Source organism: Stenella coeruleoalba (assembly GCF_951394435.1).
Source record: "Stenella coeruleoalba genome assembly, chromosome: 16".
In the NCBI taxonomy this organism is placed as follows: domain Eukaryota; kingdom Metazoa; phylum Chordata; class Mammalia; order Artiodactyla; family Delphinidae; genus Stenella; species Stenella coeruleoalba.
The window spans coordinates 31,181,224-31,205,855 of NC_137162.1; the positions used below are offsets into that span (position 1 = coordinate 31,181,224).

A 24,632-nucleotide genomic window follows, 5' to 3' on the forward strand; every position below is an offset into this window, starting at 1 on the left:
ACTCAGTTTGTTGTATTGGGATTTGACCCCAGGCAATTTGACTCTGAGAGCCTGAATGCTTAACTATCATCCTAAATTATTCCACAAAGGGGACAGGCTGATAGACATTTGAACATGCATTCATACACACATACTCACATGCACACATACACGCACACACACAACAGCCACACGCACACATCCTTCCTCTGGCTCTAAGCATTTATGACTGTGTGGTTGTCATCGTGAGCCTGAGAAACTTCAGACCTGTCTGCCTTGGGCAGATGAGGTCCCTGTGCCTGCAGGAGGCATCCACGGGAGGGAAGAAGGAGGAGGGGGAGGAAGGAATCTGGCAATCCCTAAATTGTTGAATTGCCCTGAATAGCAGAGGCTCTGTGATCTGTTTGAACTGCATGAGATTCACCAAGCCTTAATTATTATTGCTGACTGGGGGCAGGGAGAATATATCATTGAAATTCCAAAACCAATTATTTCAACTTCTGCTTCACCCACCCAGCCTTCCCCAGAGCTGCTGGTCATCAGCAAACTTGACTGATTTGAGTTTCACCTCTTGTTCATCACCTCTTCCCCTATGGTCTTTATGGTTCACTAACGTACTTAAATAATTAGCCTGAATAATTATCCGTTCATTCAGATCGTGAACGTGTTACCAAGGAAGTTGTAATAACATTTCCTTTCTGAAATTTTAAAAAGCAAAGGCTGAAGAATTATATTGCAACCAGTTAGCAAGGATTACCGAGCCCTTCCACCTGAATGCTAGCACCGCAGGAGAGACGAAAGAAATCTAAATACAACCCCTGTCTTCAAGGGACTTAGAGTTTAGTTGGGGTCCTCCCTGCACCCCTAGGGAGTCTCATTTAATTGAAGGAGGGGCATTTGCTTGGCACTGGTATCTTTTTAACTTCTGAGGTGATTCTAATCCACAAGCAGGTTGAAAGAAAAGTGACATCACACACACACACACACACACACACACACACACACACTACAACACAGCAGGTAAGCTGGCCAGTTATTTTCTGGTGCTGACTTCATCTCCTAGGAGATCACAGGGCTTTGTGGAAGACGGTGCTCCTTGTCCTGAGACCTGAACAAGGGAGCTGGTAGACACACTCAAGATGGGCAGCCTGTGTGAAGAGCACTTTGTGTGTCCGGTTCATGGTGCATGAAGTGTACGTTCAGTGTGGCTTGATGTTTGAAATCGCCATTCATCAAGTGTCTGTTATGTGCCAGGCATGGCACTACACACGCCATGTACAGTTTCTCATGCAGTCCCCTCAACAGCCCAATGGTGTGCATGTTTCTTTCCAGACAAGGAGGCTAAAGGCCCAAGAGGACAAGTATTTTCCCAAGATTCCAGAGCCAGGAAGGGTAGAGCTGGGAGGAAATCCAGATCTGCCTGCCTCTAAAATGCCTGCTCTAGAGTCACTCTAAGATAGGGAGGGAGGAGTTCCAAAGAGGGAAAGATCATATCCATCTGGGAAATCAGGGAAGGACTCAGGGGGGAGGGAGGGGCCCCCTATCCAGGCATGGGAGGGTCTTATCAGCATGGATATATCAGGGTGCGCCAGGAAATAAGGTCACATGGGATGGGTGCTGGAGGCTCTGGAAAGTAATCAGAGCTTAATTTATGAGATGGGAGCATAGGGAGCTGCTGAAGTTTTCTGAGCACAGGAGGGATCTGGTAGACATGAGCTGTAAGTGCAAGATTGATCCAGAAGACCTAGTGTGCAGAATGGACGGGGGCACGGCAGGGAGGGGTTCCGGAATCATCTCAGCAGGAACAACGCAGGCAGGGCTGTTGAAGGGGCAGCGAGACTGACCTGGAGCGGGGACTCAGACATCTCAAAGGAAGAAAGTCCGTCAGCCCTGGGATAAGCAATAGAGGCCAAGGAGAGCTAACCCCAAGGTACAGCACCTCAGTGATCGGGGCGAGGGCGTCACCTACAGACAGGGAAGCTGGGAGGACAATGCTTTCTTTTGAGGTGTCCTTACCTCAGAAGGGGAGCGGGGAGGACGGGAGCCAGCCGAGGAGAGAGAACAGTGGAAACCAGAGAGGAGAGGTTCAAAGCAGAGGGGCCAGAGAACAAGGACAAAGAACTAAGTCCTTTCGATGTGGCCGGGAGGGCACTGCAAACTTTGACCCGCAGCCCTCCAGCCTAAGGGGTTTACTTAGAGACAGTGGGACCCGGGGCTGTAAGAATAGAAAAGAAAGTGGCCAGCAGAGGGAGGAGAGTGAAGACGCTAGAAAAAGATGAACTGCCCGATAGCAAGGTCCCCCCGAGTGGGAAAAGCCATAGATAGGGTCAGAGGTGCAGGAGCTGGGGCAGGGCACTTCAGGGGACTCTGGAGAGCGAAAGGGCTGAGAGACGGCGGGCAAGGTGCACGCCGAGGACGGGCAGGGAGCCCACTTGGGAGCTGCAGCCAGCCAATCCCGGGCACTTGCATGGCGGGGCTTGAAGGGGGCTGAAGGGAGAGAGCAAACCTGACCTCGGTCTGGGCCGTCTGAGTTGGAAGGGGTGCAAGTCTGTAGGGCCCCCCTCCCCCTCCACTGCTTGTGGGCAGGGGCACCACTGAATGGCCTCAAGTGTGTCCAGAGGGACTGGAAACCTTCCTTCCCAGTCCCTCGGAAGCCCCCTCCCCAGCCTTCACTCCTCCTCACCTCTTCTGCCCCCTCATTCCAGACACGCACACAATGACCCTGCTGGAGGCACGGCGCGGCTCCCCAGACATCTCCTTGCTCTGCTTGTGTCAGTCCCTTGCATCAAAATTCTGTCTGGCCCTCCTTCTCTGGCCCCTGGACCCCTATTCTCCTTAGGTTAAATGCCACCTCCTCCGAGAAGCCTTCTCCAGATTTTCCCGGGCAGAATCTAGTTCTCCTTCCTTGGGGCTCCAGAGTGCCTTTCTGTCCATCCCTTTCTTCTCAGCATTTATTCCATAGTGTTCTAATTGGCTTGGCACATCTGCCCTTCCCTCATTCTCTGAGCTCCTTAAAGGCAAGTACTCTGTCTTACTGATCTTTCTATCTTGATTGGCCAACACAGACTGGCACACAGTAGGTCAACTAACAATGGTGGAATGAATGAATAAATGAATGAATGGACTAACTGTAGGAAGGCTGTTAGACACACCACACCTCAGAAGAGTGAGGTCATGGCCAGGGGAACACTGATCACAGAGGTGCTCGGATGCACTCGGGTTCACCCCAAACCCTTTGGAATGATTGATGATGTTTTAAGATCTTTTCGTATCTCTAAACTCCATTGACCTCTTACCTCCTTCCAAATCCCCAGTCTCAGCGCATCCCGACCAGTCTTTTTAATGCATCTTGCTTTCTATAAACCACCAAGTGACTTCAAAAGCCCAAGTTATTCCCCAGACAGAACCAAAGAACCCATCTCCTCTGTTTATTCCCCATCCTGTTTAAGGTTTATTATTGAATGTCATGAGGTTTCCTGTGAATGTGCTTTTGAGAGGACACTCCTACTGTGGTCTGAAAGCTCTGTATGCTAAAGGGTAACGTGAGAACACCGCTATGCCAGACGTATCTTCAAAACTCCTCAGGCTTGGCTGCCAAAACTCACTTTACGGTAACTCTTTGCAGATCGTCTTAAACTTCACATCCATGGATTTGTTTAAAAGCCGCCTGTGCTGGTACGACTACGTGGAGGTCCGGGATGGTTATTGGAGAAAAGCCCCCCTGTTGGGTGAGTTGACTTCAGAAAGCCTTAAGAGAGGAGTGCTCAGATGCTGTCTGCGATGCTGTTAATATCTGGAAGGGTCCATCCCGCCAGTCACAGGAAGCTCTCACGGGTCGGTGTCATTGTAAAACTCTGAACACTCCGTTTGGCCGCACATGTTAAAAGCTTTTAAAACTGCGAATACTCTTTGACCCAGCCGTTCCACTTCTTAGAATTTATCCTAGGGAACTAATTAAGGAAGTGTGCAAAGCTCTTGCTACAGGGATGTTCAGTGAAGCAGGAAACATTGAAAACAATTTAAATATTCAACAGTAGGGGTTAGATGAATAAATTATAATACATCTTTTCAATGAAAAACTATCCCGCCATTAAAAATAAAGTTGGAGGGGGCTATTTATTGATACAGAAAGATGTTCATTGTACATTGCTACACAAAAGGTGTTGCAAAATAGGATATGCAACACGTAGGATTCCGTTTTAACAAAAATACACTTGTATATTGATGCAGGCGTTGCAAAACCAGATGCCTTCGGGTATAAGGTGTAAATGAGTGAGATGGGGCTGGTATAATAAAGTAAGAAGTGGCAGGGAGTGTGGCAAACTGAACAGTAAATATCCCGACTCAAATTACCCAAAACAAAATTACTGAAAACATTGTGCAGCCTGGATTTGACTGGAAGAAACCATTTTGTGGTCTACAATATAAATATTCAGTAAAACAAGACATATAAATAAATAACATGCAGTGGTTATTTCAGGATGATGGAGTATTTTTTAAAATTTATTCTGTTGTTCTTGGTTTAGCTATATTTTCCAGTTTCTCTATGATGAGCATGTATTCTTTTGGGGAGATGAACAGTGCTTGGACTGTTGTTCTTGGTTTAGCTATATTTTCCAGTTTCTCTATGATGAGCGTGTATTCTTTTGGGGAGATGAACAGTGCTTGGACTGTTGTTCTTGGCTTAGCTATATTTTCCAGTTTCTCTATGATGAGCGTGTATTCTTTGGGGGAGATGAACAGTGCTTGGACTCATCCATGAAAAGGCAGGTGGACCTTCGAGTGAGAGAAGGTAGGCAGGTGGCATAAAGAGAAAAGTCAGTTCACTCAGGATTGGTCACCAGGGGCAGGTCTCTCAGGGTGACCAGGGAAGATTACCATCATATAGAGGACAAGTGGCATCAGTGTTAGGACAACGGACATGGGGACTCGTTTGGCCCAGAAATGTCCACCATGGTGGAGCCAGAATGAGAAGCAGAGTCATAAGGGGCCAGCTGGGAGGGTGTCCGCTTAGAGTGGGTTGTTCTCATTTTTAGAGTGCTATTCAGGGTGGGCTTCTGAGTTGGACCAGCGTAAGTTCGCAGTGCAGACTTTGTCCCTGGCGTGTCTTCACGTAGAAAGAAAAGCCATACTTGTTATGCTTCGAATGACTGGCCTGAGTGTGAGCTGCTATTGGGACAACTGACCAAAGATGGAGGCCGGAAAGAAGGGAGAGAGCTAAGGTGGGGAGTTTCACTGCCAGACTGAGGCCAGCTTCGTTTCAGATTCTGGGGTAGATCGGAAGAGACAGGGACAGAGGGTCTGGCTGGACCCAGGGGGGCCTGGCAGGTACTAAGCTTCTGTATGGCCAAAGGGTCTCAGCCAGATCAGCTACCACTGAGAAAGGCACACAAGCCCACTCAGTCCAGAGGACCGTGAGTTTAAATTCCTAAAGGTACAAATAGATAGGAGTTTGTAAAGACGTTTTGATGAGCGCCCTTGCACTCTGAGAAAGGAAGCACAGGGTGGGGGGCAACCTCATGGTTTGGTGTGTATACTTCTGGATTATTTGGCTCTTTTACAAGAATGCATTCAGATATTATTTTATAATTAATAAAAGAAACTGTTTGGGAGGAGTTTCATGATAACATGGAATCTCGGGGACCTTAGAGTCACTTAATCACACACCTTCATGAGAAAACCACACTCCCCAAGTGCAAAACCAACTCGCTAAGGCCACACAGCCTGCTGGTGGCTGAGATCAGGTCAGAACTTAGATGTCCAGCTGATGGGGCAAGGGGACTGCTGAATCTAGAAGGGGCTCCCCATAGGACTGCCATGATTCGTTGTTTATCTGAAATTCAAATGTAACTGGGCTTCCTGTATTTTTGTTTGCTAAATCTGGCAACCCTATACCCCCCAGGGAATGTGATAGACTTTAAAAAGCTCAGGAGGGGGAAGCTCTCTGTTCCTAAAGTTCCATGGAGAGGGCCAAGGCACGCTCCTGAAAATGGGCACAGGCAGAGGGATTTCCAGCTGTTCCTTGAACTTGAAACAAGAATTTTCTCGCTGCAGATCCTGGGAACTCTGATCACACGTTCAGTGATTGGGTGGAGCTTTTGCTGTTCGTCATTATCCATGATGGTTTTTTGTTTGGGTTTTTTTTTGTTTTGCTTATATTTTACACACTTTTGCAGTGAGTGTGTGTATGTGTATGTGAGAGTGTGTGGATGTGAGAGAGAGAGAGAGAGAGAGAGAGAGAGAGAGAGAGAGAGAGAGAGAGAGTGCGCGCGCGCACCGAGTGTGCTGTAGCCAAGGCATGGCCCAGCGCCTGTAACCGTCATTCTTCATTTGCAGGAGTTCTCCTTTGCCAACTATTTGGCCTGCTCTGATGTTTCCAAATGCAGTTGTTAGTGAACTTTTGTGTTTGGAACAAGTGCATTGTGTGGGCCGAGCTGGTCCCTGGGAGGGGTCAGTGCCATGAAATCTGCCGGGAGGAGGCAGGTCAATGCCCCTTTGGCAGGAGAGAGAGCGGATTAGGGCGGATTGTGAAAGTATGCATCTTGCTCTGAAAAACTGTGCATCGCATATTTTCCCAGGGCAGTGTGTGAAAATCCAGGCATAATGGATGCATAACTTTTTATGAATGAACCCTTTATGACTCCCCATGGAGTCCACTTGTAGTGTCCTCATCTGCATTTCCTCTTCTTGATATCCTTATTAAACTCCTCCTCCAAAGGCAGGAACCAGATTTCAGTTTAGGAATCTGACACCTTTTCTCTAGTCCATTTTCTCTCCAGCCTGCTAGTCTCCTTGGGAGAAGGGTGTTTGGGGCCCAGCTTTTCACATAGTGATTAAAGGGAAATGTAAGTAGATTGAGAACATTTCACGGCTGCTTAAAGATAGCAGGTTGTTTTTTTCAGTGTCGATTGCACCTAAAGAGGGGAGGAAGGTGGCCGCATACAGAACGCATCCAGTAATCTGAAACACTGGCCTGTTAATTGGATTCCCCTCCCTTATTTCTGCTAGAGGAATTACTCTAACAATGCACTTTTGTAGGCAGAACGGTCCTCGGGCATTCTGTCCCACCACAACGCACACAAAGGCTTTTCTTCCGCCTTCCCTGAAGTGGGGAGGGAAGTTCAGAAAGGCCAGGCTGGCCAATCAGTGTCGCGTGGCTCCTCTACTAAGGGCTCCCTGGGCAGGGGCGGCCCCCCAAGTGAGCAGAACCGATGGCATGAATCAAACTGGCCAGCCTGGCATCGCCACAAGTTTGCTTTAGGGTTTGAGTCTTTGATCTTCATTCCTACGTGTCTGTTTCCAAATTGGGAAATGGGAATAGTGATTATATTCCAGACAGCAGATTTGATGTCTGCTGATCCAAAAAAGGTGCAGTGTTCAGAACTGCACCTCAAACAGAGGAGTTCCTTTGGATGGTGGTGGCGGTGATGGTGATGATGATGAAGAGCGTGAGACTGATGATTGCCAAGGTTCAAATCCTGCTGCCACTTACAATCCTGAGTGTAACTCAGCTCAGATTCTCCAAAGCTCAGTTTTTTCAGAAATGAGATTACTAATAGCACCTATTTCAGAAGGTAGTAGGGAGGCAAATAGGAAATCCATGTAGAGTGTGTAGGACAGCGTCTGGCATAGTCTGGTTCAATTCCACGGGAGCTTTTGTCAGAACCATTACAGTGAAGGTGAGAATCTGGAGACATCAGTCCAGGGACAATGTAGACGGTTCTAGTTAAGAATTACAAGGTGATCTGGGGAGACGTTGCTTAGACATAATTGGTCATTTATTCTACCAAGTCTAGCTCTGCCAAGGCAGTAAAACACACCTGAGCCGGTAATTCCTGTCTCCTCCGGGGTACGGAGCAGAGGCGGGTGGTCCTGTGGCCCATGGGTGCGTGGTTTCTTAGGCAGCAAGGTGGTGGAAGTCCCTTTCTCTTTTGAAAACTTCCCCAGCGGCTGTGACAGCTGGGGTTTTAAAAGGAGAAATTTGGACTTGAAACTCGGTTTGGCTAAGAGAGTTCCTTTTGTGAACCGTCATTGCTTCACTGCTGTTCAGTGGCTCCGTCTTCTCACTCGTGAGCAATACTTCCCCAGGCTTACATGCTGTTTTCCAAGAACTAATTGATACTAATTGGCCATGCCCGAGGAACCGTTATTGGAAGTGTATAGACTTCTGATGGATTTTTCCTTGCCCAATTCTCAACAGCAGTTTTAGCTCATCTCCCTTAATATTAACCTCCCCAAATCCGAAAGGCTACAGGCAACCAGAATCAGAAGGAAATGGAAGATTAGCAACCTCTACCCCTGTGTCTCCCCAAAGAATGTCGACCACAGTTGGCCACTAGGTAGTGTCTGTAGTGACATTTATTACTCCCCCAGTCTCACCCCCCCGCCCCAGTTCTCAGAAGGGCAGAGCAGCGTTACAGCTTCAAGGGGTCGATCCAGTGGCTAACACAGTGCTGGCCATAAGAGGATACCCACTAAACATCTGTCAAATGGACTTTAAAACATGTTTTGGAGATAAAATTCATGCCCCATAATACATCTCATCATTAGCGCACGTAAGTCAGTGGTTTCAGTGTGCTCACAGAGCTGTACAGCCACATAGTCTGAGAGCATCTTCATCATCCCCCAGAGAAAGCCCATACCCATTAACCGTCACTCCCCCTCCTCCCCACGTTAAATGGATTCTTGAGTGACTCACACAGTCAGCGCTTGGTGGAGCCACGGACGCTTTCTGTTCCGAGAGACCCTGGCTGGATTGTGTTGTGAGCTGATGATGAGTATGACTCAGTCCATCTCCCACCCCACCCCCGTTCTTGCCCTGGCTGCCATCCTTATGTGGCATTGGAAATTATATGGCCAAGGATGACCATGTCCTGGGAAGGCCTGGCCTTCCCCCTTTTCCTCCGTAAAAGGTCCAAATTTCACACAATGTACCCAAGTGTCTAAGAAATACACATTTATTTGTATGTTCAATACCACAAGTTCAGTAGCAATTATGAGCCCCTTTCCATCAGGTAGTGGGAACTTAATTACAGTCAATTTGTGGTTTTTCCCACAGGGTGCCAGTGGGGGGCACACTTTGTGCCAGGGCATGGTGTCTGGCACATTGCCATCCCAACTGGCATTGCTGGGATGTCCTCATCCCCCTCTTGTCTCCAGTCCTCTGTCCACCTCAGTGGCTGCGGTGCCTCCTCCTTGGCTCTGCCCTAGGCCAGTTCAGATTGGTACCAAGTCCACATCTCCCTAGAAGACGTTCTATGGGAGACGTGCTATGGCTCCCCAGGCCCTCTGGGCTATGGGAAAGTCACTTCCATCCCCTCCCAGGAGTCCTGTTGCTGCCGTCGTGTCCCGCTTTCCCTGAAGAACTCTGCATGCCAGTCTCCTGGCCTAATGTCTTACGAAAACACACAGACACTCCTGTTCTGACCCCAGGTGGGACATGGGGAATCCAGGGTCTTGTTGCCCCTCCAGGCTGTGCCAGGGACTGCCCTGGGGGCACAGCTCTCTGCTTCTCCCAGCTCCTTAAACCTCCTTGGGGTCTCTATCAACCTTCTCCACCCAGGGCACAGGGTCCTTTCGGAGGTTCCATGGTGCCCTCTCCAATCTTCTCTCCCTCTAGGAGAGGATTTGCTCCTCCATCCTAGGAATCTTTCTAAGACTACAAGGCAGGGGAAATGTGCTCTTATTCACTGTGTATTTTCCCAAATCTTTGGTATTGTGGCCAGACTTGTGGAATTCAAAAGCCAAGAACTGATTTTGTCATCACGTGTCCTCTGGCCACCCTTCCCCGAGACAAGGAAGGCATAAGGCATGCTCCCCAAATAGAAGGGTGTATATGTAATAGAAATACCAGGGAGGACACTCATCACTCGCTCAGACCACCATCCCACCACTGGCCTTGCTGGGACGTCCTCATCCCCCTCAGCACCTCAACAAGACCCGCTGGTAGGGGAGGGGGTGCCTGGGCCACACTCAGGGTATCTGATTGATTGGCGTCTGAGACTCTCCTGAAGGAGGCATACAGGCGTGTGACTGTTTCCATCCCAGCTTTTAATCCCGTATGTGCTACAGGATGAGTTGCCCAGCGAGGACTGCTCACCTTGAACTGCATTTGAAGCGACACTGCTCTCTCTCTGCCTGCACTGAGTCCCTCCGTCCTGTCCGCCAGCAGCCTGACCGTTCTTTTCCGCTTCCCAGGTAGGTTTTGTGGCGACAAAGTCCCGGAGCCGCTCATCTCCACAGACAGCCGGCTCTGGGTGGAATTCCGAAGCAGCAGCAACATCCTGGGCAAGGGCTTCTTCGCGGTGTATGAAGGTTTGTTCATGATGAGAGGAGCCGCCGGCGTGGTTCCTGATGTGCCTCAGTCCTTCACATGCAGCCGGTGTCCCTTCCCACCCTTGCACGTGTGGCAGCTGCCGGAGCCCTGAGGGTGGGGCAGCACCGTCCCCTTCTCCCACCTTATGGAAGCTGAGAGGCTAGCTGGGCTCCCTTCAGGACAGGCGCCATCTACCTGTCACCACCCAGCGGGGATGGTGTTGTGTTGGGGGTTATAGAACACTTTGGAAATGAAAGCAGCCTCTGAAGAGCTGTGTGAGCCTGAGCAAAGAATCCAAACTCTCTGAGCTACATTTGTGAAAAGAGGACTTTGGACAATGTCAAGGAATTTCCAGCTACATTTCTTGGAAGGGCCTCTGAGGCCATCATCGTGGTTGAGTTGAGGGAACCAATAGGTCTGGGCTCTAGGCAGCTGCCACCAGGGCAATTCTGCTTCTGTTTGTTCCACATATTGGGTTTCTCTGGCTAGTTACCCCTGTGCCCGCCCTCCACCCAAAGGAAAACACTAAATAGTTATTAAGGCCCCTTAGGGACTTAAATTGTAATTTTGGAGAGGCCAGAGCTTTGTTTTTATAAAGGAAATAGCGTGCGTGTGCGTGTGTACACATCACTCTGTACCAGAGACCTCCACCCTCTGCATCAGAATCACTGGGGGATCTCAAACCCCCGGTGATCACCCAGACACACTTGATCAGAACTTCTTGGGATGTGGCCCTGGCTCCCATAGTTTGAAAAATCTCCCAGGTGATTTTGATGCACAGCAAAGGTAGAGAACCACTGCTCTATACAGTTATTTTCTTTATATGAGAAAAATTCAGAGTTGCAAACACAGGAGATTATGCCTTTCCGGAGGCACAGTCTTGGTTGAATGGAAATGAAAATGTTGGCAAGTGGAGCCACCTAGTGGTGTACTTCCTTAGTAAGAGTCTGACCAGGGACCCCCCTTTCCTCCTGGCTCTTTTTCTAAAGCTACCTGTGGGGGAGACATTAACAAAGATGCCGGTCAGATTCAATCTCCAAACTACCCGGATGACTACAGACCTTCCAAGGAATGTGTTTGGAGGATTACGGTTTCGGAGGGATTTCACGTGGGGCTCACCTTCCAAGCTTTTGAGGTAAGTACTGCTGATCTTAGACACTGTGCTCTATAAAGATACGTTTCCATTTTTTTGGTTGAAAACAGGGACCTAAGAGGCCATTTCAAGTCCATGATGCATTTTGCCAGGACATCTGGTTATCAGAGCCTCTGCAGGCTTTGAAATCACATCTGCCTCCTTGCTGAAGGCTGCTGGAGAGGGTGGGGGAATAATTGAAGCAGAAGTCGTCTAGAATGGGATCCCAGGGCGTTTTGTTGAATCTTTCTTCCCTGTTTATCATGACTTAATCTCTTTGCAGCTTGATTCATCCTCGACTTGCACAAGTAGGAGACAGCTTGGAAAAGCCCAGGACACGTTTGGGTCCTTTTGTCTCTTGGTTAGATTTTCAAGAGTGATATTTAGGTTCCTTTCTTAAATTGAAAACCTTAAGGCCAAGCTGCTGTCTTTCACGTTGTCTCCGTTTCTCCGTTTAGATCGAAAGACACGACAGTTGTGCATACGACTACCTGGAAATCCGCGACGGCCCTGCGGAAGAGAGCGCCCTGATTGGCCACTTCTGTGGCTATGAGAAGCCAGAGGATGTAAAGTCCAGCTCCAACAGAATGTGGATGAAGTTTGTGTCTGATGGCTCTATCAATAAAGCAGGCTTTGCAGCCAATTTTTTCAAGGGTATGAATTAGCAGTTGTTTCCATTTTAGTCACAGGATGAAGTATTGCCCCCCTGGCCTAAGAATCACAAAACCCATAGGGAACCTTAGCACCAAACAAGGCTTCCTGCAGTGAGGAGGCAGCCAGCGTTTCAGAGCTGTGCGTAGATTCCCCAGCGGAGATCACGACTGACTCGGGAACAGGCTCAGCCTTGGCTTCTTTCTTTGTGGCAGAAGGTTGTGCTGCTGCACTTGGAAATTAGGTTTATAAGTTTCCAAGGTCAACTTCATGAACCTTAGTGAAACTGAGCATTGATAACAATACATATTTGTGTAGTCACTGTCATTAATTGAGCACCTACTGTGTGCCAGGAACGGTGCAAGGTACTTGACTTACACTATGTCATTTAATTCCCAAAATAAACCTCTGAGTTGGGTTTAGATCATGCTTGATCAGGGTTGAGAAGGGCTGCTCGGGGTCACTCAGTTAAGTGGCAGATCAAGAATCTCAACACAGTCTGACTTCTAAGCTCAAACTCTTTCTAGAACATTGCCTTGCATGCCTTGATGTGGGCCAGAGAGGCAGCCCAGGTCTGCAGCTCCAGAAGCATCAGCTCCCAGTCTACAAGCCTACCCTCAAGTGGGCAGAGCTGGGCAGGGGGCGGGGGGAGACTGAGAAAGTGTGGCGCTCACAGGAAACAAACCTCGGTGCCACCTTAGGGACTGACTGCTCTGTAAGGTCTTGATAAAGTCAGATGCAGAATGGCATGGGAAGACCAGCATTCCTGGCCCCAGCAGAGTGAGCTTCCTAAGACTCTTTTTTTTTTTTTTAACATCTTTATTGGAGTATAATTGCTTTACAATGGTGTGTTAGTTTCTGCTTTATTACAAAGTGAATCAGTTATACATATACACATGTTCCCATATGTCTTCCCTCTTGCATCTCCCTCCCTCCCACCCTCCCTATCCCACCCCTCTAGGTGGTCACAAAGCACTGAGCTGATCTCCCTGTGCTATGCGGCTGCTTCCCACTAGCTATCTGTTTTACGTTTGGTAGTGTATATATGTCAATGCCACTCTCTCACTTTGTCACAGCTTACCCTTCCCCCTCCCCATATCCTCAAGTCCATTCTCTAGTAGGTCTGTGTCTTTATTCCCGTCTTACCCCTAGGTTCTTCATGACCTTTTTTTTCCCCTTAGATTCCATATATGTGTTAGCATATGGTATTTGTTTTTCTCTTTCTGACTTACTTCACTCTGTATGACAGACTCTAGGTCCATCCTTAGACTCTTTTGAATAGATAGGTTTTCCTTCTCTGCTCTCAGAGCCCTGGAATTCCTCAGACCACATGCTAAGATGAAATATCGGCTATTCCCCAATGCATTGTGACTGGGCGCCCACCATCACACCAGCAGCCACTGAATGGAGATATCCAATCTGAAACTGGTGGTCCCCAATCAGTGACCCCTTCCTCCCTCCTCTCCCAGGGCTCCTGGCTGTGCTAACCCAGAATTCCTGGTCCCTTCCTTACTCTGTCTCCCCATCTGCCCCCTCTTTATCCCCTTCTCCCAGGTTTTAGGTGAGCAGATGGTGTCAGAAGAACCCACTTCAAGCTGTGTGACCCCGAGCAAGCATCCCTTTGTCCTTACTGAAGCCCCTGCTTTCCTCTCTGTAAAACAGGGAGAAGGAAATCTGCCCATTTTACCCAGCTGTGAAGCCCCAATGAAATGATGGCTGTGGAGACACTTCATAAGCTGAAAAGTACCACACAAGTGTGTGGGATTTTTTTTTTTTTTTTTTTTTTTTCTGCTTTGAGCCATCTGGGGACAGCAAACCCAAACAGAAACAGAGCAGAATCCTAATGCTCTGAATAATTGGAGACAAAGTTTAATTCTTTCCCAAGCAAAAACAAACAAAAAACCAAAAACCCAAGCCACATCAAGTGTATTTCAAATGCAGTTCGCCTAGTGGTTGTGGTGGGAAGAAGGACGTGGGAGTCTTAGTAGAGATGCCTTAGTAGAAGTAGAGATGCACAGCCCTCGCCTCACCCTAGCCCAGACTGCACCTGCTGGGTGTCTCTCAGCCTGGGGAGACCCCCGTCTAACTTAGCAGCCGTGCTGGTTGGGTCGCCTACAGCAAGTTATAAAACCTCTCTGAGCCCCTATCTCTCTACCTGTAGAAACAATACTACCAGGTTATCGCAGAGTTATTGTCAGAAGAAAATGAAATAGCATTAAGTGAACACACATAGTGTCATGTTTAGTCCCATTAATTTTTTTTGCTAAGGAAGGAATCTCTGAAGTTATTTTTCTCTCTGGAAAAAATGATGTGACAACTTCTTGCAGTTGCCGTGTGTCACTTTCTTATCGCTGCTGTAACAAATGACCACAAATGTGGTGGCTTAAAACAATACAAACTTACCATCTTACAGTTCTCGAGGTCAGATTCCCTTGCCTTTTCCAGCTTGTAGGGGAGGCGCCTGCACTCCCTGGCTGGTGGTGCTCTTTGGTCTTCAAGCAGCAAGGGCAGCTGGGACCTTCTCGGGCTGCATCCCAGACCTCTGCCTCCATCATCACGTTTCCTTTTCTGACCCTGACTCTCCTCCTCCCGCTTTCAGTTGTAAGGACCCTTATGGTTACAGTGGGCCCACCCAGACGATCCAGGATAATCTTCCATTTCAAGAACCTGAAATCACATCTAATCACATCTGCAAAGTCCTTTTGGCCACGTAAGGGTAAGGTAACATCCCCAGGTTCCAGGACTATGATGTGGACGACTTTGGGAGACCTCATTTTACTTACCACGTCACAAATAATCGTGAGGTTTTATTCTAATTCTGTTTATCCTAATTCTCCTGTCCTTCTCCTTCCCTGACTTCCACCCCCAGGTCTGTAAATTAGGTGTTGGGGCTTCTTTCCAGTAAGACAACTGGTAACCAGTTGGCACTGGCCCACCCACATCTCATTCCTGGTTCTGCTGATGATCAGCATTGCAATCTTTGAGAGGACCAGCTAAAACTGGAGGTTAGGGTTTCCAGATTGAACAAATTTTTAAAAACCGTTTGCCCAGTTAAATTCAAAGTTCAGATAAAGAATGATCTTTTAGTATATGTGCGTCCCAAATATTGCATACTGTACTAAGAAATAATTGCTCATCTGAAATTCAACTTTAATGGATCCTTCTGCTTTTTTTGTGGCAACCCTACTGGAGATTCCAGTCAGTGCAGTGGAGAGGGGTGTTTCTATCTGTGATGCTAAACCAGTTTGTGAGGGACTGAGTCTAGAACCTTGGCCTGCTCTGAGCAGCCATGATAACTAGCTCCGTTTTAGTGGTTAGAAAATGCCATCTTCTCCCTCTTCTACCTTTAACATTTATTCAGCAGTCACCAAACTGTCTCAGGGGCTGTGGGACAGAGGAGAACATGGTGACAAAGGAGACCTGTGAGCCAGTGGGCAGTGATAGTGAAGTGTTGACATCGGAGGAGGGTCTCACTCAGCATGGGGGTGGGGTCAGCACCCAGCCTAGATATTCAAGGACATGTCAGTTGGCAAACAGCTTTTTAGATGCCTGTAAAGGTGTTAATTGAAGCCCATCTACACTAACTTAGTGCACAGGCCCAGCTTGACATCTTTTTTATGTTAAGAAGGACTGTAGAGGGCTTCCCTGGTGGTGCAGTGGTTGAGAGGCCGCCTGCCGATGCAGGGGACACGGGTTCATGCCCTGGTCCGGGAGGATCCCACATGCCGCGGAGCGGCTGGGCCCGTGAGCCATGGCCGCTGAGCCTGTGCGTCCGGAGCCTGTGCTCCGCGGCGGGAGAGGCCACAGCAGTGAGAGGCCCGGGTACCGCCAAAAAAAAAAACAAAGAAGGACTGTAGAGAGCCACATTTAGAAGAGAAGAACTATACAGCATTGACCTTGACCCTGAATCTTAAAAGAGGAGTCAGGTCTGGTGGAAGCCTCTTTGGGACCTATTAAAGGAGAAAGAAAAGACATCTATCGAGTATGCCAGAGGCTGTACCAGCTACCTCACTTTGTCTTCAGGACAGCCCCTTGCTTGGCATCATTACCCCCATTTTAAAATTGAGGAAACTGAAGTTCTAAGGTGGCCGAGCTAGAAGTAGGCCCTGCATGTGTAGGACTTCACAGCTCATTCTCTCTCCTCTGCAGAGACCTGAAAGCCACAGGAAAGTTAAGTGAAGGGATTTGAATTTTTGATTTGATGCTGACATCCGTCACCCTTCTGCCATGGGAGTATAGGGAGAAGGGCCCTGGATCCAGCCTCTGCAGTTCGGGGTCTAGCCCTGCCCACACACTTCTTACCAGCTTGCTGCTCTCAGGGTCAGTTTTCCTTTCTGAGACTTGATCCTACCTGCTTTGTCCTCCTCCGTATTGACAGTGCCAGACCCACAGGGGGCTCCATAAATACTTACAGGGCAGTGGATGAATGGATAAGGCTCAGATTCTCATTTGTGGACTGGGCTTCTTGCTCCCTGCTCTGCCTACCTTTCAGGGTTCCCACGCGGGTGAATGAGGCCAGAGACCACAGTGCAGAGCAGCGCCGTCCAACAGAAATAGGAGGCAAGTCACAAATGCAAGCCATGAATGTAACTTTCAACTTTCCAGCAGCCACCTTACAAAAAAAAACCAGAGAAAGAAAGAGGCAAAATTAGGTTTAATACTATATTTAATCCAATATATCAAAAACACTATCATTTTAATATGTAACCAATATACACAATATTAATGAGAGATTTTATGGCTTTTTTTCCACACTAAGTCTTGGAAATCCAGTGTGTTTTACGCTCACAGCACATCTGAATTTAGAATAGCTGCATTTCAAGTGTTCAGTAGTCACATGGGGTCTAGCACAGGTTAGCCCAGGTCTAGAGCCCCGACACAGCCAGCTCTTTGTCAGCCTTTTTCCAGCAAGGCTGTCAGTAGGATGTCCTGTGAGCACACAGGGGCCAGTGCGTGTGTCAGGACTTCTCCAGTGAAAGAAAGTGGAAGAGTAACTACAAAGGCCACGCAGAAGAGTCGGACCAGCCAAAGAAGCTCTTGCCTTGGTGCCAGTTGGCAGGAGTCTCTGCCCAGGGCCCAGCTGGCACGTGGCTCTGTCCAGGGTGCCAGTTGGCCTCTGCATCCCTCTCCTGGTGCCAGATGGAAGTTCCTCTCGGGGCCTGCTGGCCGGGCAGCAGGCAAGGCACCTCACATCTCTGCTTACCTGGGGAGATGGCAAGTGCATTTTCGGGTTGGCAGGGCCATTTTGGCGCCACACTCCCCACATAAATGGGAGGGTTTCCCACCTTGATCCCCGTGCTCCACAGTCCCAGGACTGATGGCCCACCATGGGATCTGTGACGTGGGGGACTGGCTCCCTTCAAAAGCTTAGGGATGTGCCTTGCCTCCCCTTTCCTTAACTCTCTCTGAAACAATGTTTGGGATCCTACCTGAGTCATCTCATTATCTAACCTCAGAACGGTACCTTCTTTCACTGGTACTACTTGGGGAAGGCCAAAAAAAGCCAGAGTCAGCAAAGCTGGTCCCTGATTCAGCTTCTTCTCCCACCCCCACGCTCTCCCAGATTTTTCTGGGTTGCTTGGCCTTGGCCCCTGTAGCCCAGAGCAAGCATGAGCCTGTGGGCTTGAAGCAGCTGATACTTCATTCTAGTGTGGAGGTGATTCAGAGGACACCCAGGCTCTTCCTGAGAGCAGGGCCCCTGGTTCACTTCCATACACCCGAGCTGGAGCAGGGGTGGAAATGGCCAAACATCCCACTGCTCGTTCTGGAGAGAGCTCAGGTGTAAACTATACCTTTTACCCATCTTCCTGGGCCAAACACCCTACCCTTCTAGTCTTTGGAGGAAATATACTCCCTTTGCTTTAGGTGCAAATCCAATCCACCAGCCTCTCTCCCTCCACATGGCTAAGATGGTGCCAGGAGACTCATCAGTGGTCCTCCTTTTCTTGCCTATGACAATCGTGTGTCCTGCCCATTGCATCTTCTGGCATCAGTCTCCTCTCCCCCAAACACCCAGCTCGGCCCTTTGTTTAACTTGCTCTATGTTGATGGGCTCTTTCCGTGGTTCCTTTCCGCCCTCCCGCCAGTTTCTTGACTCTGCTGTGCTGCCTTCCTGCCCATCTAGTCTTCCTTCATTGGCCCATCCTTGATGCTTTTTCCTTCTTTCTGTTCCTGCCTTGTCTGTCTCTCCCCTCCCCAGGCCTACTCTACTCTTCCCTGATTCAGGGATGCCAGGTAACTGTATCCTTTTCACTACTCCCATCATTGTGTCTCTCCATCCACTGGAATTTCAAAAGCAACCCTGCTCTTTCCTAGAGCAATAGCTAATGTGTACTTCATCTTAAAAGTGGAGGAAGGCTGAGAAAGGTCAAATCATCCAGTTTACTGAAGGAAGATCCCCTGGTGAATCCAACCCAGGTCTGTCTGGCTCACTCTAAAGGCTGCACTTTTTCTATTCCTCATTGTTATTGATTCTCCTCCTTTTATACTTTTTAGCAAATGTCAGAGAAAGTACTTTGCCTACTGTAAAGTAGTAAATAATTGCAGGATTGTTACTACTTTAGCAAACTTAATACTTATACTTGTTTGAAGCTAAGGACAACTTCAACCCCTTGTCTAGAGCATGTCTCCTAAACCCAGTCTCCCCTACTGACCAACTTATTTAAGCTTTTGTTGAGCCCAAGAACACATCACTCTTAGAGTCACCTAAGTTTACTCCTCACTATATGAAATGATGGGATATTTACAAACTGTCCTGCACCCAGTGACGAGCCACCAGGTTGATGAGTATTTTGTGCCTCATGAATCAGGGAGATTGGAAGGAAATGTGTTTGAGTTGGAGTTTATTTGAGTTGGAAAAAGGAGATATGGTGGTTGAAAGGTTTGCATTTTCTGCTGGACCATTGGGTTGGAAGTTGCAAGGAGTCAGAGTTTTTAACAATTCAAATTTCAAAGGACAAGAAATACCTTTAAAAACGGTAAGATTCCTATCTCTAGGTGTTTTCCAGCAGGGTCTGAAAAGCCACCTACCAGAAATGTTACTAAATGGATCCTTGCTGAGGTGGCAGGACTGGGGATCTTTTCAAGTCTTTACCAACTTGAAAATGTCCTCATTTATTTTATGTGTAATGCGAGGTGTCCCGAGATTTCGTGAATTCTGTCCTTGCTCTGTTCTTACCTTCCCTGGCGTCAGGAACCAACACTTCCACCCGCTCTCCAGCCCTTTCTTCCTCCTAGGCTGGGCTTTTGTTGTTGTTTGAAGATGTCTCTGTGTCTAGTTGTCCTTTCATTAGACTCTGCAGCTGTTAGGCTACCACCTGCATGCTCTTTAGGGATAAATGTACCACAACTTGGCAACAGAAAACAATGATTTTTTTCCTTTTACTTCTGATACTCTTCTTGGAGATGCCCAATGGACTGGGTTTTTCTTTTCTTTAGTGGTGCGTGGGCTGACACGTCCGGGGAGATTCTCCAATGAGTCCCACGTTCTGCCTCTGGACGGCGTCTTCCTTGCTGCTGTTTAATTGCCCCAGACACATCATTGGACACTTGTCGGTGCTGAATCCCATGTAACTCCCCCGCTAACTGAGTCTCTCTGTGGCCTCTTCCTGTAGTTTCTCCTGGAGGCATCGGTTCACCTAAGAGCCAGCGTTTTCTGTAACCTTGAAGATCACCTCTTCAGATTAGTGATCAAAATGCTAAATCACAGCTTCTGGTTCTGTCCCTGGAGAATACTTATACATCTTCATCTAGGAATGTGTCCCTTTGTCCTTACCCTTTGCTTAATGTCCTGAGACGTTCCGCATTTATGGGGGACCCCCAATTTTACGGCATTGAAATTGATCGTCTTTGGTATGAAAGCTTTGAGATTTTCTAAGATCACAGATACTGCTGACTGAACCCTGCAGAGAATGAAGTTGTACCAGGCCCGGTCTCCTCTCAAAGGAGCCCTGCTTCTGGCTAACGAGTTAGTCTTGTGTGTTGTCAAGATCCCACTCGCAGCTGTGGCTGCTGCTGGTTTCTGAGACGTGGACAGGGGACTCCTTGGAGGGTGGTCACCAGGAGTCGCTCTTTTTCTTAGAGGGAATCCCGGGATGTGGAATGCGACGGGGAACAGACCTGGCAGCTTTGTGATGACTTAACCATGGTCACCTTCCTCCCCAACAGAGGTGGATGAGTGTTCCTGGCCAGATCACGGCGGGTGTGAGCAGCGCTGTGTGAACACTCTGGGCAGCTACAAGTGTGTGTGTGATCCTGGCTATGAGCTGGCCTCTGACAAGAAGGCGTGTGAAGGTTGGTGTTGGACCTGCCAAGCTGGAGTGAGAGGGGATGGGGGACAAGTCTTAGGAGAAGGGGGGCAGGTGAAGATGGGGCAGCTGGTTGGCTGTGAAGTAACAATGGACAGCTGTGGGGATGACCCACCTCCTTCCTGGAGGGAAAAACAACTCGATGAAGCCACAAACGTGAGATGACTTTATCGGACTCCACCCCAGCAACTGTGCAGGTGGAACCATGGTTCATTTTCTTCTGTGACGGTGTGAAATTCATATGATTATTAAGGCAGCGAATAAAAGCAAAGAATAAGTAGGAGCACTTCGGTGTGACTCAACGAACAGTGCATTTCATTCATTCCATTCCTACCTGGCTGGTGGTGTTTTCCTTGCCCACCTGAATGACTGCTTGTTCATGGAAGCCAGGGACATTGCATAGCTTGGTGCAAACATTTCTAAATCTTGAAATTCTGGGCAGCTACAAGTGTGTGTGTGATCCTTGGTCCAAGTCATGTGAAGTCCCCAGCTATGCCACTGAGTGAGAGGTAAGCACAAACGCATCGTCTTTTTTAAAAAAGCTGTAAAGACTTGTCCTCCACTCCATCCCTCCAAATCCTCAGTTGAAACAGACTAGAAGAAAGGAGGCTGAATTGATCAGTTCAGATGGTCTATTTGTTGTTGTTGTTATTGTTGTTGTTATTAAAGAACAGCAGGGCTTGTTGCTGCTTGGGGGAAATTGCAGTCACTTGGAAATAAAACCAGATGAATCTTGCTTTTTCTCCCCCCTCCCCCCATGCAGTGGCCTGTGGCGGTTTCATGACCAAGCTGAATGGAACCATCACCAGTCCTGGGTGGCCAAAGGAGTATCCTACAAACAAAAACTGTGTCTGGCAAGTGGTGGTCCCCGCTCAGTACCGGATCTCCCTTCAGTTTGAAGTGTTTGAACTGGAAGGCAGTGATGTACGTTTCTGCACTCCAATTGACTGGGCATCGTGTTGGGATGTGGCTCAGGGCTGAAAACTGGCGAGGGGCTCAGCAGGCGGGGAGGTGGCCTCCTAGGGTCGCGGGGTTGTAGCTGGGCGGACTCGGGGGGGTGTTTGGTGAGGCAGTTTCAGCGGCACACCCTCTGCAGATGGAGGGCTTTGGCCCTCTCGCCACTGATAAATCCGAGGAGAATCAGGACAAGAGAGGAGGAGGCGGGTCTTGGGGGCGGGGGGTGCGAGGTGGTCAGGACAGGTACATCCCCTGGGGTAGGAATCTGGGGCTTGGCATCCAGCTGGGAGGAATGGAGGCGGTGAGATGCAGCTGACGACCAGGGTGGCATAAACACCCCATTCCCTCCCTTGGGCGGTGGTCACGGGATGATCAAGGCAGCCAGCCGAGGCCCAGGCAGAGCCCTACAGCTGGACAGCTAGTCAGGAGTGCCCCCTGTCTGCACCTTGGGCTGGAGGGATCCCAGTAAGAGTCGAGAGGACCCTCCCACTGGGCCTGACAGAGCTCGACTGCCCACCTGGCAGGGTACAGCTCTCAGGAAGGCAGCCCTGCCATGCGCCAGGGTCTGCGGCGGGACTTGAGGGAACCGGGCGGCTCCCCATGGCTCCCCCTTGCAGGTGTGTAAGTACGACTTCGTGGAGGTGCGCAGCGGCCTGTCCCCTGACGCCGGGCTGCACGGCAAGTTCTGTGGCTCTGAGACGCCCGAAGTCATCACCTCGCAGAGTAACAACATGCGCGTGGAGTTCAAGTCCGACAACACGGTCTCCAAACGCGGCTTCAGGGCCCACTTCTTCTCAGGTGTGCAGGTTTGGGGGCAAGACCACAGGCTGAGGGCAACACGGCTTTGCGGGCTCCCAGCCTCGGGGCACCCTCCCGCCCCTCTCTGCCCGCTGCCCTGGCCCTCACAGTGTCTCTGCCTCGGTCCTGGTTTTATAGCGTGGTGGCTATGTTATTGCAGGGCTACCAAAACAAGCGACCACAAACCAGGTGGCTCAAAACAACAAAAACTGTTGTCTTTCACAGCTCTGGAGGCCAGAGGTCTGGAACCGAGGTGTGGGCAGGGCTGTACTCTCCCACAGGGCTTGGGGAGGAGCCTTCCTTGCCTCTTTCTAGCCCGTGGTTCCAGCACTGAAGTGTTGGGTGGTCTTCATCTCTTTATTTTTTACGGGCTCTTTAAGGATTCTTAGTTGTCCTCATAGAATCAGAGGGCAAAACTAAAGCACCAAGTGTTCAGTGACACATTACCCGCAGTGGGCGGAGGGTACAGAGAGGAGGGAGATGTCCCTGACCCTTGAAGTTATCCTGGTGGGAGGGCCGCAGATGGAGGTTGGTCCTCGGTTAACAGGGAAGGAAGCTGGCTTAGGAGAGGGCTGCATACTGTGCCGGCTTGAGCTACAAGATCCATAACGACAACAGCTAACATCTGAGTCCATCCATAATAATAAATAAAAACTAACACTGACTCAGGGCTGGACGCTGTTCTAAGTGCTTTCCCTGTACTAATTCGTTTCCTCCTCTCAACAATCCTATGAGGTAAGGACACCATAAGTGACTCCACTTTACAGGTAAGGCAACTGAGGTACAGAAGTCAAGGGCTCCCCAAGGTCACAACAGCTGGAAGTGGAGGAGCAGGGCTGGCACTGGGCCGCCTGGCCCGAGGCTCGCATGCTTACCTGCTCCACAGGCAGGGGGAGGTGTGGGGCCGTGGAGTAACAGCCCAGGCCTCTGGTCACACAGACTGCTTGCTCACTGAGTAACCTTGGGCACGTTAACGTTCTCAGCCTCAGTTTTCCTACCTGTAAAATGGGGACATAGGCACTTCCCTCCTAAGGTTGTGTGCGAATTAACTTAGATAATACAGAGGGTATAATAGAGTGATTAGTGTCCATCACAGGGTAAATACTCAGTGCACGGTGGTTATTTTTATTATTGTTAATATTATTATTAATACTAGCCTATCCTTTAAGGAGCTCCTTGGTTTGGGTGGGGAGCGGGAGGGGAGAACCTATATATACATTAAAGTGCCTTAGGAGCATGGGGAATTCAACATGTACCAGGGCCAGGTAGTAGCCAAGGAATGCTGCCCCACCCTCGGCCCCGCGGAAGGATAATCAGAGTTGGGACAATCAGGGAGGCTCCCTGGTGGAGACTCCTTTTGAGCTGGGTTCTGGGCTGTGAGGGACGTTCCCAAGTTGGTGGTTCCTCTTAGGAGAGTCCGTTGATCTCCGCAGACAAGGACGAGTGCGCCAAGGACAACGGCGGGTGCCAGCACGAATGTGTCAACACCTTCGGCAGCTACCTGTGCAGGTGCAGGAACGGCTACCGGCTCCATGAGAACCGGCAGGACTGCAAAGAGGGTGAGGCTGGAGCGTGGCCAGGGTGGAGGGCGCAGGGAGGCTCACCTTGGCTGCCCGAGTGTGCGCATGCGTAAGAGTGAGAGCGAGGGGCGCTTCTTCCAGGTCTAGCAAGCCCCGAACTGAGGCTCAGCTTCTGCCTTCCCTCCTCCCACCTTCCTGCTCAAGAGTGATTTTCGCCAGGGCAGTCACTCCTTCAGGAAGCTTGTAGGGGCCCTTGAGTGCTCTCCTACGGTTATTATTGCAAAGTGGTTAAACGCCAGGCTCCAGAATCAGACCACCTAGGTTTAAATCTTGGCTCTGCTACTTACTAGCTGTGCACCCTTGGGAGACTTAGTTAACCTCTCTGAGCTTCAGTGTCCTCTTGTGTTTCAAACGGACTAAACATACCTCCTTCTTAAAGTTTTTGTGAGGGTTAAACGAGAGCATGCTTAGAAAGTATTTCAGACAGGCTGACACATATTAAGCGCTTGAAATGTTGATAGATGTCAGCCATCTATGTCATAATCATATTTACCGTTTGCAGGCCTAATAGTAAAATAGAATTTGGGGAAGACTTTTTTCCCGGCTCCATTCACTACTGGGAGTCCAGATGGCTTTTCGTGTCCAGTCACTCTGGGAAAGGCCTTCCCATGTTCTTACCCCATCCTGCAAAGGGAGTTTGAGCATCTCGATGAACACACAGACCTCCAGGCCTTGTCCCCACCACAGAGCCCCGCATGCACATCAGGTTGAGGGAAGATATGAAGACCTCATACCCCTGTTCTGGGATAAACATTTCAGAACTAGGAGATACTGGCTGGGGCGCCACAGAGACTGGTCAGGGCCTCCCCGGAAGGTTAAAGAATGAGCTTAGACATCTTCAGAAGCCCACCCGAGCCCAGTGCTGTGACCTGGACACAGGAGGTCACAGGTTGGGTTGAGAGGTGGGTTGGAAG

The 24,632-nt window shown here is 49.3% G+C and overlaps 1 protein-coding gene across 1 annotated transcript in view; it reads left to right on the forward strand.

The window, feature by feature from the left end:
- TLL2 (tolloid like 2) overlaps positions 1 to 24,632 on the forward strand; it is a gene marked incomplete at both ends in the record, with an annotated part of 128,815 nt that overhangs the window by 95,537 nt on the left and 8,646 nt on the right. The window contains 8 exons of the mRNA XM_079899504.1: positions 3,605 to 3,707; positions 10,177 to 10,293; positions 11,284 to 11,429; positions 11,885 to 12,080; positions 20,244 to 20,369; positions 21,147 to 21,307; positions 21,958 to 22,138; positions 23,572 to 23,697. Of these exons, the coding sequence (XP_079755630.1) occupies positions 3,605 to 3,707; positions 10,177 to 10,293; positions 11,284 to 11,429; positions 11,885 to 12,080; positions 20,244 to 20,369; positions 21,147 to 21,307; positions 21,958 to 22,138; positions 23,572 to 23,697 (1,156 nt within the window). The remainder of the gene's footprint in view (positions 1 to 3,604; positions 3,708 to 10,176; positions 10,294 to 11,283; positions 11,430 to 11,884; positions 12,081 to 20,243; positions 20,370 to 21,146; positions 21,308 to 21,957; positions 22,139 to 23,571; positions 23,698 to 24,632) is intronic.